This window comes from Centroberyx affinis, unplaced genomic scaffold (genome assembly GCF_046629955.1).
Source record: "Centroberyx affinis isolate AG114_WGS23_722 - 3 ecotype Tasmania unplaced genomic scaffold, CSIRO-AGI_Caff_v1 ptg004226l_1, whole genome shotgun sequence".
In the NCBI taxonomy this organism is placed as follows: domain Eukaryota; kingdom Metazoa; phylum Chordata; class Actinopteri; order Beryciformes; family Berycidae; genus Centroberyx; species Centroberyx affinis.
The window spans coordinates 1-12,507 of record NW_027281968.1 but is presented as its reverse complement, the minus strand read 5'-3'; the positions used below and the strand labels follow the sequence as shown (position 1 = coordinate 12,507).

The following is a 12,507-nucleotide window of genomic DNA, read 5'->3' as shown; positions in this document are numbered from 1 at the left end:
GTCATCTTTAGATCTTTTCTCACATAATGACAGTGTTATTGGGGGTATAATCATCTGTGTTTTTGGAAGTATTGACTGATGAATTTCACGTGGGAACATATTTTAGGAGATAGATATATTGCATTTTTGGGTGAGAAACTCATTATGTAACCGATAACACATGAACACACACCTGTAACCAAATAACTGTTTTAATGTGAATGGAAAATCACCACACACTGGTACTTATGTGTCACTTAGCAACCTGGCAGAAGACTATCATTCATTATTTTAATATAATGATTATTAGTTATGATTTATTGATCGTTCACGTTCTTTAAAAGCTTTTTACAGGAGCATTTTACACAAGCAATTAGCATGCAATTTGTAATATTCGCACAAATCCACAGGTGGCGCGCTTTACCTCGTGAACCATTTCAAAGTGTCAAGTGACGTAGACACCGTTGTCGAAGTGCGCCTGCGCTGTAAACTTTATTCGAGGAAGTGGACAGGAGAGGCAACAGAAGCGACTGAGAAGTGTATTGTTTATTCCCCGTTTAGAGGAGACAGATCAGCCTACAGCGGTTTCAAAATGTCGGGATTTGATAGCAACCCCTTCGCAGATCCAGCCAACGACAACCCTTTCCATGTAAGTGTGTCTTTTTTGACTTCCTTCACAACAGCAGCCTAGTTGGGTAAGTTTCAGTCAAGCCGTTGCTGACTTATCATTCGCTGAAAGGCAGTTAGCACGCCAGGAAACTTGTTGGGTGGATGTCGGGGAGGGATCTTCTTCTGCTGTCTTGGTGGCCATTTGGTAAACGTGGCATGATTGACGGACTTTCAGCCAATCGGCGTGCTTCGTCGGTAAACGAGGGCGGGGTTATCAAGCTAGCTCAGTTGCAGGAAGTTAAAATGTTGCCAGCTAGGAATCTGTGTCAAACCCTTTTCGGCCACATTAAAACAATTTATTTTTCTTTGTAAACGACTCCAAATCACTGTGTGGACTCCTAACACTTTGGACATAATTTGATATGACCTTAGCCTACTTGACTATAGGTTATCTTATAGCCACAGGCACTGCCATTTTTCAGCTACCTCCATTGCTGCTGCTGGTTTGCTCTTGATGAAGACCATGTCTAACCCTCAGGATGCAGCCTGGTAGTCTATTCGCTCTATAATAAGCTGTGTAACTTCATTATCTACGTGCCTGATTATTTCTTGAACCTAGAGACATGCCTTTCCAGTAAATACACACTCCCTGTGTACTAACCTGCCAGCCAATATTGAAAAGTCCAGAAGCAGGCCACCTGACACATATTGCTGCTTTACTGTTAAGTGTCTGATCTAAAGCAACAAGTGTTTCTGTATGCGCATGGAAATACCATCATACTTTAGTGACGTAAAAGTGGTTTCACAGATATTTTTTTAAGCCTGATTGAAGTTAAATGTACCAGCTCTGGGCTCTCTCTTGTGGTATGGGCGAAGTCAAAGAAAACCACATGTAATACTGACGAAAGATAAGACTCTCTACTTCCAAAATGTAGTACTCTTTTCTGCTTTGAAATGCGTTCTCAAAAATGACGTATCCTGGTCCTCACATCCGTTTTTCTAGTTTGAAAGATCACACATACAATGTTACAACGTTGCTTTTCTTGTTTATTTTAAAGTGACACAGTTATGTTTTATCTCAAACTAGACACACAGACATGTTGAAAACGGATACATCAATTTTAGGAGTGTAAGACCAAACTCCTCAGATTCTCTCCATTGAACAAAACCACATCTGCTAACCCCATCCACTAGGCTCAGGCTGCATTATGTCCTGTTACATAACATAACCATACATTAAAGCCAAGCTCTCCTTCACACAGAATATCATGATCCACCGTTTCTTCTTTTACCTCACGTGAGCAAAGCCCTTACTTTTTAGATTTCTTTGTAACATCAAACTTAGAGGAAATGTTCGGTGCTTGAGAAATGATCAACAAAAGTAGCAGTCTACAGGCCACAACATGGGTTTTTAAACAAAAGAGGACTATCTCCTTTTTTAGTCGTCCTTTTTAGTCTCTCACTGTGGTTAAATATTTTCATGTTCCCAGGCATGATTTTAGCATCCCACGGCCCCAGTAGTCTCCCTTTTCCTGAAGTAAACACAATCGGAAAATTGTTCTTAAACTATGTAAAAGTATAAAAATTTGATGCCAGGCATGGCTGAGTTGTGTATATAAAAATTCCTTGAACACTGGTGTTTTTTTAATCATGTTTCATTCTCTTATATACAACTCAGACATGGCTAAACCTTGATTTTTAAACTTGTATATATCAGAAGTATAACTTTCTTGTTTTGACTTTTTTTTCTCCCTAACCCATGAACCCCTGTGGAGTTTGGTTGAAGTCCTGCCACGCTCCATGTGCATTTTTTCTCAAGGATGTGACTCCTTGTCTGTTCCTTATTGCTGTAATGCCACAAGCTAGCCTAGCTGACTGCAGTAGCTGTGAGTCGGTGTGTTTTTTTATCAGTCATTTCTGATTTATTAGATAGGATGCAGTGGAGAAAGATAAGGAAATTTGTGTGAAAACAAGTAGCCTAGATGGAGATGAATAGACACAACTCAACATTTAACCATTTAAAACTGGATTTTAACCCACAGACCACAACATAGCAAGTTCATGGTACGCGATTTAGCCTGCTGAGCATTTAGGACACACAGGTTATAGTGCCTTTCAAGACCGTACAAGATAAGGGTTAATCTAGGTTACAGCACTGAGTTAGGCCGGTAAACCATAAAAATCCCTCCCTGTTATCTACAACACACCTGTTGTTGGAAACATTTTGAAATCAGGATTGCTTTATTTGTTTGTGACAATACATGCACAGGAATTTGTCTTGGCAGCACTGGTGCAGAGACATTGAGATATTGGCAGCTTGCATGGTATCACAGAACATGCTACACTGACATTCATGGTTCAAGGACAACCAGACCTCACATACAGTACAAAACACATGGTAGTAAAGTATTCATATCATTTTACATATCAGCATTCAGCATCTGCAGCGAGTTATGACTGTAAAAATGATTCTTTTGTCATTTTAGTGCCCGTTTTATAATGTTGCCATTTTCTCAGTGGTGCAGCAACATGCTGTATTATATCAGGTGCACAATGGCCCTGACGTCACTCACTGGAGAACACTGTTTGTCTGCTGGGTGTGGAAGTGGCTGAATAAATAGCTTCCCAGCAGCTGGAATATGACGTCCGGACTGCAGTGCAGGTCACTTCACTGCATGCCACGGCTCTGTGGTGACATTTATACAAAGGAACAAATGTGTTGCTAAAAAATTTCAAGAAATTCAGGAGGATAATATCTAAAAAATAATTGTAAATACTGAATACTGTAAATACTATCCTGACTCTGAAAACTCTCGAAGCCTTTTTTCCAATTACCGACAGGTAGCATGAATGTATTTTCAGGAGCATGTGCTTCTGAAATTGTAGCACTGTAGAGCTGTGTAAGCAAGGTGAAGAGTGGCTTAAGTCCATGTAGTAGCAATATCCAACTGCAGTTATGAAATAGGTGCACCACCCACATCTAGACGATTAATGATTGTCACAGCAAGTCCTGTTTCCTGGTACAATTGACTGTCTGGGTCGGTACATCAAGCTATGCTGATCCTGAGTCTGATTTTACACTCAGGTTATAATTACTAGGATTGCCAGGAGAAGTGATCCTAGGTCAGTGCAGGAAGCCTGACTACGGTAATATAGGCCCTTACCATCAGTTTGGAGAGTAGACAGTGTGATTAACACGCTGTGTGTCTCCACACTCCCTCGGTGTTGATGTCTTACCTTGGCTTGTCTCCACCCTGTGCTTATTTCAGAGAGGCTTGTCGTTTTGCTTGTTGTTATGAATAGACATATTCTTCATCCATTGCTGTCTATGCTGCTGTGTCATCAAAAGATACAAGCAGCGCTTCGGTTGCAATTCAGCAGAATGTTTTGTTTCCGCTTTCACAATGCGCCGTAAACACATTTTGCATTTCAGGCTAATTTGAATATCTCCATAGTTGGTGACGATCTACAAAGACTTCCTTCTAAAATGAGATATCTGCCATTTAAAACCTGCTCTAGCAAGATGATTGCTGTCAGAAGGCACTATTGAATATTATGGAAGGTACTGGGTAACAATTTACAATAAGGGTCACTAAGTTAAGGGTTAGTTAATGCTTAATAAGCATTAACTAACCCTTAAATAACAGTTAACTAATGTGTAATTTACTAATGGTGTTCATGTTAACTAAGGTATTAATTTATATTATTTAATAGTTTAATAAAGATGACTATTAAATAATGTATACATTAATACCTTAGTTAACATGAACACCATTAGTAAATGATTACCAGACACATTAGTTAACTGTTAATTAAGGGTTATTTAATGCTTATTAAGCATTAACTAACCCTTAACTTAGTGACCCTTATTGTAAAGTGTTACCAGGTATTGTCTATCTCACGACTATCCTTACAAAACTTTTTAGAGGATGTGATCCATTGTATTTTTGAGCTACTGAGCAGTGAACCTCTGTTTTTGTTTCTCCTAAAGTGAAACTCTTCATAGCCGTCTCTTTCCTGGTGGGAATGCTTACAGGTGTGTCGAGAGCTGATGAGTAATAGGCGGCGAGGTCACATTTTGAGTCACATGAAGAGTGGAGAGGTTAAGAGTGAGTGACGTATTGTGCTATCATGTGACGTTCTGGTAGTGAACTCCTTTTCTCATGCCTCGTCACCTTTAAAGGAGAAATCGACCTAAATACTGGAAGGGTCAGCCTTTTGTAAGCATGACTCATAGGCTATATGGTGACTTGTGTTTCAGTTGTGTCAACATTGCTGTTTCTGTGGTATCAAGGCGGGTTCTATTAAGCAGAGTCAAGTCTCTCAACTCATAAGATTCCCTTTGCTGCCCTCCCATTGGAAACAACAGAGTAGATGCAATGATATATGGAAACTGTAGTGTAATGCTGTCTTACAAAACTTTAAATATTTACCTCTTAAACCTAGCCTTGAAAAAATACTCAGATATAGATATGTAAAATAATTAGGCCTACATTTTCCCACTGGTCATGACATTTCTGGAATATCATGAAATGTTTGTATTCCGGACAGTAGATTAGACTAAACTTTATTGTCCCAGAGGGGAAATTTGTCTTGGGCACAGTGCTACTAAAACATCACAAAAACATCACAACACATGAGTGTTTGACACGATGCTAGACAGTTGCCTCACATAAAGACATCTTAAAGACATAAAAAAGACATCTGACTATACATTTGACATTGACAACACGACGGCTTAAAAAGAAACTTTAGGAATTAAAGTGCAAAGTACTAAAGTGCTTGTGTATTGCCAGTACAGGGAAAGTCAGGGAATTTTATAAATTATCTGTGAAAGTCGGGGAATTTTACAAATGAGTCACTTTACAGGAATAGACCAAAATGTATTTTATAACACAATTTCACATAATTTCACACAATCATTGCATTATATGATGGTTTTTACACTATTAACCTCTGTAGAACTTTTTCGAGCTGAAAAACAGCATTAACAGGCCAAGAAGGAATTTCCCAGAACAATCCAGACCTTTCCTTTGTCTTCACACATTGAATGAGTCAAAGCACTAGAGTCAATTAATATTTGCCAATGCTCTTTGCCTAAGTCCTTAACTCCTGTTAAGAACTGAGTTCTTCTCAGGTAATGATTCATCATGACCTTCTTGGAGGTTATTGCAACAACGTCTGGAAGTTTTTGTACTTTACACTGAGACTCGGCCAAAGCACAAAGCACAAATTTCTGAGTCTGGCCTGTTGTTTTTAAGACTACCTTTTTTATACACAATGTTTCAGCTCAGGAAATTAAAGTTCTCAAGGGACAGTTCTGCCCTACAAAGGTAAACAGCAGAAAGATGTGTTTTTCAAAGTTTAGATTTCATTTTAACAAAAAACAGACCCATAGGTGCTACTAAACAATATCCACTTCTGTACCACGAATACTTTTATCAGAACAGGAAATAATGAAGATGAAGATAATGAAGTAATTTTTCTCAGTTTCACTCTGTCTTAATCTTATGTAGACACTCTCCTTTAGCTTTGTAGCTTTGTAAGGCAGAGTTGTCTTCTGCTTCTAGAAATATTACAAAAAAATTGTTAGTAATATTCGAAAATGTAGAATGCCCTTCGATGGTGTGGTGTAGGAGTTTGGACCGCTAGAACCTCTTGCTAGCCTTGGACCAAATCTCCTCCTCAGGCCGAGTGGTCAGAGAGACCGTCCTGTAACTGGAAGGTCAAGGTTCAATCTCCCGTGACCCCAAGAGTCTTCAGACAAAACGCTGCATCTCTACTAGTCTTGGTTCTAGCCAAGTGACAAGAGACATTTTCAACCACAAAAGACAAGCTCCAATATTGAACAATGACTACTAATCTAATATGAACTCGATTAATACAATAGTCTGAATAAGAAATTGCCATGTCAACAGCGTTTTCTGATTACCTCAACTCGAATAAGGTCATAGTCAGCATTTTATAGACCTACACCTTAATTGAACTATGACTATCGGAGTATTCACAGCTTTTTGAGACACAAGCGGCAATTCAACTGCTTGACAACACATGCTCCACTTTCCAGCGGTTGCAAACCTGTTTACAAAAAAAGATGACTGACACAAGAAAAAACAAGTCCAGAGGCTGAAACTGTCACCATGCTCAGGATTGTATTTGCAAGTCTAACTGCACCTTCAGTAAAAGCTTAAACTGTCCGTGTGCTCCAGTGACTTCTCTTTTGTCCTATTAATCAGACTTTGCTCCATAGCATGTAAACAGGAATATTGTCTTATTTAGAATGAGGCCGGTAGTCAGATTATTGTTGTCCATGTAAAGGTAATCAATGAAATAGACTTGAAATGCCATTGTTGAAACAAAGTTGGAACCTCAGCACTTGGGAGCCTATCTATATACAGATAAGCTGGCTGTATGATGATTTACTGAGTGATGTTTTGTTTTGTTGTGTTCCAGGACTCTTCTGTCATCCAGGTGACCAACTCTAACATAGAGCCGGTCGAACAGTTCAACCCCTTCCCTGCCCATCCCACGGTAAGACAGCTGGAGTCTGCGTCACTATTTTGTTGTTTTATTGTTTTTGTGAACAATTTGTAACAAACCTTTGAAAAGTGTGATATGAAGATTTGTCTTCTCCTTCTTCTTCTTGGTTTTGGTTTTCTTCCTCTTGTCCCTCTGCGCCTTCTTCTCCTTCTCCTTCTCATCCTCCTCCTTCTTCTTGTTTGTCTTGCTCTTGATCCTTTTTTCCTCTTTCCTCTCCTACTCCTTCGTCTTATTCTTCTATACCCTCTTTTTCTTCTCCTCCTCCTCCTCCTCCTCTTCCTTCCTCCTTCCTTCTTCCGCTTGTTCTTGTTTGTCTTGGTCTGCTTTTTCCCCTCCTCGTCTTTCATCTTCTTCTCCCCTGTTCTTGGTCTTGATCCCTCCTCCTTCCTCTCCTTCTCTTATTCTCTTATTTATCTATCTGTCTTATTCTTCTATGCCTTTCCTTGTCTTGCTCTTCTTCCCCTCCTCCTCTTTCTTCTTCTTTTCCCCTCTTCTTGTTTCCTTGGTCTTCTCCTCATCCTCCTTTCTCTTTTTCTTGTGTGTCTTGGTTTTCTTGGTCGTCTTCTTCCTTCTCTTCTTGTTTGTCTTGGTCTTCTTCTTCCCCTCCTCCTTTCATCTTCTTTTCCCGTCTTGTTTTCTTGGTCTCCTCCTCCCCCTCTTCCTCCTCCTCTTCCTCCTGCTCTTCCTCCTCTCCTCACCTTTATTATCACTGTTTTATGTTGTATTATTTTTCAGGACAGCCTAGCTGCTCACACCACCCCAGCCTCCACCACTCCCTACCAGCCTGCGGTGTTACAGCCGTCTACAGAGCCCAGTCCCCAGGTGAGCGATGCCAGCCTGCTGGATCCTCTCGCTGTGCCAGTCTGTAACTTATCTGCTGTGGGGGAAAGTAACTAGTTACAGCAACTCAAGTTACCATGTTTAAGTAGATTGAGTGACAGTAGCACTTTCACTTTTAATTACGTCATTTATACTTTTAACTAGATATCTATTTACTCCCACTTCCACCTGAGATAGAAAACAATGCTCCTAATAGCCCTTTTTTACAAACATGACTGAGGTTCTTCCCCAGATCGGTTCTCACCATTGCCAGCAATGTTAAAAAGCAAACTTTCTGTTTCCTCCGACTCAGTCTGTGATCACTTATTCTGTGTTTCAACATAGTATACACAATACAGGTGTTGTCACTGACATATCTTTCAGTTTCAGACAACTGCTCGAGTATAAAAAAGTGATTTGATGGGGGGTCACAAAATGCTAACTGGCTAATAAAGGCTAACGGTAATTTCTGTGCTGTTAGCATTTTGTGACCCTTGATCACATCACTTTTTTATAGTGTTGCAGTCTGACAACAGAAACAGAAAGGCATGTCAGTAACAACACCTGTATTGTGTTATACACTATATTGAAACACAAAATCAGTGATCACAGACAGAAAGTTCGCTTTTTAACATTGCTGGCAATGGTGAGAACCGATCTGTTCCCTGTGGAAGAACGTCAGCCATGCTGCTGAGAAAGGTCTATGGGGTGCTATAGGTGGAGGTCAAAATGTTCAACTCAAATGTTACCCGGTCCAATTTTGACTAAACTTGAAGGGATGATTCATCTTGTTTCTGATTGGCCCAAGGGGTGCCTGCATCATTCGTGGGGGATGACATGTTTACTTGTTTTTTTTAGACATAAGAGTAGTGAATACAGTGAGATCTAACGTATACAGGAAGTCTTCATTTCACCTCCGGTACCAGAAACCAGAGCTTTGTCGATATGATCTGGAAAAAAAAGTGCACCCATCCCCAAACCTGATAATGATCTATCAAATTATTTGCGGTAAAGATCAGCAGTGCTATATAAGCTAGGCGTGACTGTAGAGCGAGCCATGCGTTCTGCCTCGCTGTAGTCTCTTCTCAGATAGCGAGGGGTTAAATGTGTTACTTGAGGATGCTAGGTGGCTACGCAAGCAACGTCTTCTCAGTTTACACAACATTATAATGAGTCCTCCTCGGTCCACTGGTAACCTCATAAATATTCATGAATGGCCCACAGTTTAACCATGTGCTCCGTTTTTCTGTCAAGTCTGACAGCAAATCAAAATGTGAAGATCATAAATATACATTTTTGTCCTTTCATATCATGGACTTTGAAACATGCAGATATGCATTTTTGAACACGCTCAGAATGGCTGTTGACTCCTCTACATGTAGCCTCTCACGTAATTCCCAGTCATAGTGACTGGTGGATATTGATCATATATGTCAGCTGATTTGTATATTTATCATACATCTTTCGCTGTCTCCTTGCACTGAATGTTAGGTCCTGTTGTCCCTGTGCCCATGTGTCAGTACTGTGAAAGTCTGACAGTTGTCTATCTCTCTGCACCAATTTCACCAAGACAAATTCCGGTACGTTCTTTACACTTGGTGAATAAAGTGTTTGTGCCTCTCCCTGTTCAGGCGACAGCAGCTGCAGCCCAGGCCAACCTGCTGAGGCAGCAGGAGGAGCTGGAGAGGAAAGCTGCTGAGCTGGAGCGCAGAGAGCAGGAGCTGCACAGCAGAGGCCCCGGAGGTCTGTAGAAACACTCCCTTCTTTACAATGACTGATCTGTGCTGCTGCTGGCTCACATTTGTCTACAGTATTTGTTGTTGTGTCCATGTGACAGAGCCTCTCCTCTCCTCTCCTCTAGTATGATGGATTCCAGCATTCACAGGATCCAAAATAGCTGCTGTAGTATCAGTAGCAGCACAACATACTGAGAAAGACAGGAATATGAGAGTATGAGAGAGTCACTATGTGGAAATATTACAGCCTATATACAGACTGTGCCAAAAAAGTGCTTGTGTTCATGTTAACCGGTCTACAGGGGGCCATATACTGTATACCAAGCAAGCATTTTACAGACAGCGACATGCAGGAGGTGGCCAAGTTCAACGTCAATCCAAATGTTTTCACAATATAATATTATGGCACAGTAAAAAATTATATTAAAACACCATTGGAAACTTTTTTGAACCAATATCAGCAAGAAACCTCAACTTCTATTTTGCTGCTGTATTTATGTATACGAGTTTTCAGCATTGGTGCAGCCCGTGTCAGTGTCTGTTCAACATCAAAATGTTTGCTGGGTATGTACAGTAGTGTGTAGACATGAAGACATGCGCTGGAAAAACTATATGTCACACCTCCATTTACACAACATGGACAAAAGTATGCAGACACGATGCATACTTTTCTTGGCCAGGTCCCTCTTGAAAAGGAGGTTCTTAATCTCAAATGAGGCTAACCTGGATAAATAAAGGTTAAATAAAATAAATAAATAAAACTTTTGGAGGATGGAGGAACCATATGTAGAGAAAACCTGACAATATGTAGGCACATGTGAAACTTGAAAGCTCTCATAATCAGAACATATTATATTAGGAAGACACATGCACTGTGCAAGCAATGCTGTATAGGTAGTCCATTATTGTCAGTATATATAGTACTTGACCTCCTTGAATATATCTCTTACACAAGATAGCATATCTAAAATTGGCTACAGTTGAGTTTGCGCTGTTTTGAAGCGAACAGTATTTAACCTGCAGCATGGAAAATCTACCATTCATGTCTAGCTGAAAGCCTACTTGTATTTTTATATTGCATAGTATATATTTCAAGATTTGTAGCAGTGGTTCCCTCTCAAAAGAAAGAATGAAGAAAGAATAGTCTGTAGACTAAATTGCTTCTAACATCTTTTATTAAATAAGGTGCAGCTGAGGAAAAAGGGCACACTATATATTTCTCTATGTTCCCCTCAATGTAATATTTCTGAATGGTAATGTGTGAGAAATCAGATCAGTTATTATTAAGCCTGCCAGAGTAGGAGTGCTGTGTCGACTCCCACACTCTTGATGAATGCAGTTTTGATCCCCTCTTGAGAAACTGTTCAAAGACAAGATAAAGTTAAACTAGCTGATAACTTCAGTAACATTCAATCACGAGTTTTCCTATTATCCACAATAATTTTGCCAGAATTGTTGTCGCTTTTCTGAAGTGGTGGATATCTCGTTTTGGAAATGAGCTCTTCAGCTAACGGGGTTGCTGTTGTCTCTGTTGTCTCTGTTTCGACAGGCAAAGAGAACAACTGGCCTCCACTTCCCAAGAGCTTCCCCATCAAGCCATGTTTCTACCAGGACTTCTCTGAGGAAATCCCCCTGGAGTACCAGAGGGTCTGCAAGATGATGTACTATCTCTGGATGTGTAAGTGCACTAAGATCATGTACTAGCTGCAAAGAAATCACTGCCTGTGGATGAATAAGCACTAACTTTGGCTGTGTATGTTTAAGTAAGCACACTTAGATGGTGTTCTGCCCGTGGATGTTTATAGTCAGATGTTGGGTGTGAATGTATGTGCCAGGTAGGGCTGGGCGATATGGACCAAAAATCAAATCTCGGTATTTTTAGGCTGAATGGCGATACACGATATATATCTCGGTATTTTCTAGAAGTGGGCTAAATGTTCAGTTGTAAGTAGGGCTGGGCGATATGGACAAAATCAAATATCACAATATTTTTGACCAAATACCTCGATATCGATATTGCGACAGTACTGTAGGGATGACTATTGGTGCTTTCACAAAATATTTACACAATGAGATTTTTGATAAATAATCATCAGTAATGTGGATATAATGACTAAGTGGGTAAAGGCAAATAATAGAACAGCTAGAACAGTCTGGTAAGTTCAGAAAATGACATCACTTTACTGTAATGCAGCCTTTAAAACAAGGAAAAGACAAAACTTATGCCATATCACGATATTACAATATCCAAAATCTAAGACGATATCTAGTCTCATATCACGATATCGATATAATATTGATATATTGCCCAGCCCTAGTGCCAGGGCTGAATACCGTTTGAAATTTGAAATACTTTGAAAACACATTTCTCTATGCAGTGGGTGTTTTTCTCTAACATTTGTACATACTGTTTTCACTTTTCTAGATAGAATCAGAACATGCTCATTTGACTTCCTGAATAAAAATGGCCTCGATGTTGTAGAAAATCTGAGATCTCATTATCAGAATACAACATTTACAACCTTTTTGATGTCTTTTGATGCTCTGATATAGCAAAACATGGTTTAGTGCTGACATATATTGTTTCTTAACCAGTCCTGTTGTGCATGTGGGTGTTTGTGAGCACATTTTAATTTGTGATTACTGATATACTGGTGTCATGGTGCATACTGCTGCTAAAGGGAAACTTGCCACCTTGTGGCGGCCTACAGACACTGCGGGCAGAACATACTCTTGCCGGCTAATGATGGTTTCTTTGAATAGTGTCTGATGTTAGGTGCAGTGTTTTGGTGGCAGTGAGTGTATTGTATTATGTTGAGGTGGA

At 39.9% G+C, this 12,507-nt stretch overlaps 1 protein-coding gene across 1 annotated transcript; it reads left to right on the top strand.

The window, feature by feature from the left end:
* Nucleotides 1-487: 487 nt before the first annotated feature.
* LOC139664324 (secretory carrier-associated membrane protein 2-like) lies at nt 488-11,361 on the top strand (the record flags this gene model as incomplete). Its single annotated transcript, XM_071543112.1, has 5 exons — nt 488-628; nt 7,042-7,119; nt 7,864-7,950; nt 9,579-9,690; nt 11,233-11,361. Coding segments are annotated over exons 1-5 (463 nt in total), but the record flags the coding sequence as incomplete, so codon positions are not given.
* Nucleotides 11,362-12,507: the final 1,146 nt, after the last annotated feature.